The sequence below is a fragment of the Alligator sinensis genome, unplaced genomic scaffold, assembly GCF_000455745.1.
Source record: "Alligator sinensis unplaced genomic scaffold, ASM45574v1 scaffold542_1, whole genome shotgun sequence".
Classification (NCBI taxonomy): Eukaryota; Metazoa; Chordata; order Crocodylia; family Alligatoridae; genus Alligator; species Alligator sinensis.
The window spans coordinates 124861-125921 of NW_005841963.1; the positions used below are offsets into that span (position 1 = coordinate 124861).

At 32.2% G+C, this 1061-nt stretch overlaps 1 protein-coding gene across 6 annotated transcripts in view; it reads right to left on the reverse strand.

The window, feature by feature from the left end:
* ADGRG6 (adhesion G protein-coupled receptor G6) overlaps nucleotides 1–1061 on the reverse strand; it is a 171860-nt gene that overhangs the window by 55788 nt on the left and 115011 nt on the right. For all 6 annotated transcript variants that reach the window (XM_025200309.1, XM_025200311.1, XM_025200310.1 and 3 more), the window contains one exon: nucleotides 26–87. In XM_025200309.1, the coding sequence (XP_025056094.1) occupies nucleotides 26–87 (62 nt within the window). The remainder of the gene's footprint in view (nucleotides 1–25; nucleotides 88–1061) is intronic.

Sequence of the window (1061 nt, forward strand, 5' to 3'; positions counted from 1 at the left end):
TGGATATAAAAGACAATCTACTTACCTGTGCAGTTCCTAAGATTAGGTGGATTCCAATATGATGTATAATTGTATGGATCTAAATCGCTAAAGAGAAAAACATTTCAGAACATACATTTGTTTTCCACATGTTACATTATTCAGCATAACAAGGCAAAATAATGCTGGGTGTTCATTTGTCACATTTGTTCATTCTGTTGCATTGAACTTACAATTCAGATAGCAACACAAGCCCAATTAAAATTAATGACATGTGACTGATATCGGGCATGAACTACCATAGATGTAAGATGTGTGTACACAGTAATTCAAGAACAAACATATTCTGCCAACTTTGATTCTGTGCAAATAATCAGACTACACTGTGTAAGAAAGCTAAAAAACATGACAAATCCAAGAAATATGTTCAAGTGAAGGAATACTATAGCAAATGAGATATTTCCAAGTGAAGAGAATAAATATTTTAAGTGATTTTATAAAACTGTACAGTAGTTGAGGATTTCCATAAATTTGTTTGCCAATAAAAAGAAGAAATAATAGCATGCAAACAAATCATTCAAGTTTGTATCATGATGGATCCATGAAAGGCAAGCTCAACTGATACTTGTTAACTTTTGACTGCTTAATAGAATAATCTTATATTTTTAATGCACTGTTTTTGAATGTGTGTAGCTTTATTTGTAATTTATATATCTTTATACACTGTAGTAGATACTGTCTCTCCAACATTTTTTCTACCACTGGGTGTGCATTTTTTTATGCATTATCAACAACATCTACTATTAGTCACCTCAGCCTTGATGAAACTGTAAACCATACTACCAACATTTTCAAACCTAATGACATGGGGTTTGAGAAGGACCTAATAGCGCAGAATATTATTATATTGAATACTTTCCTCCATGCATGGTACAGGTTTAAAATTCATAGGCAATATGACTGTGCTTTTGGATGAGGTGGGATAAAAATATCAATTGATTTTGACTTCCTCTGTCATTTTCCCCTTAATCATGCCCCATCATTTTTATACCAGATAGCAGGATTCTTAATATGAATTCCTG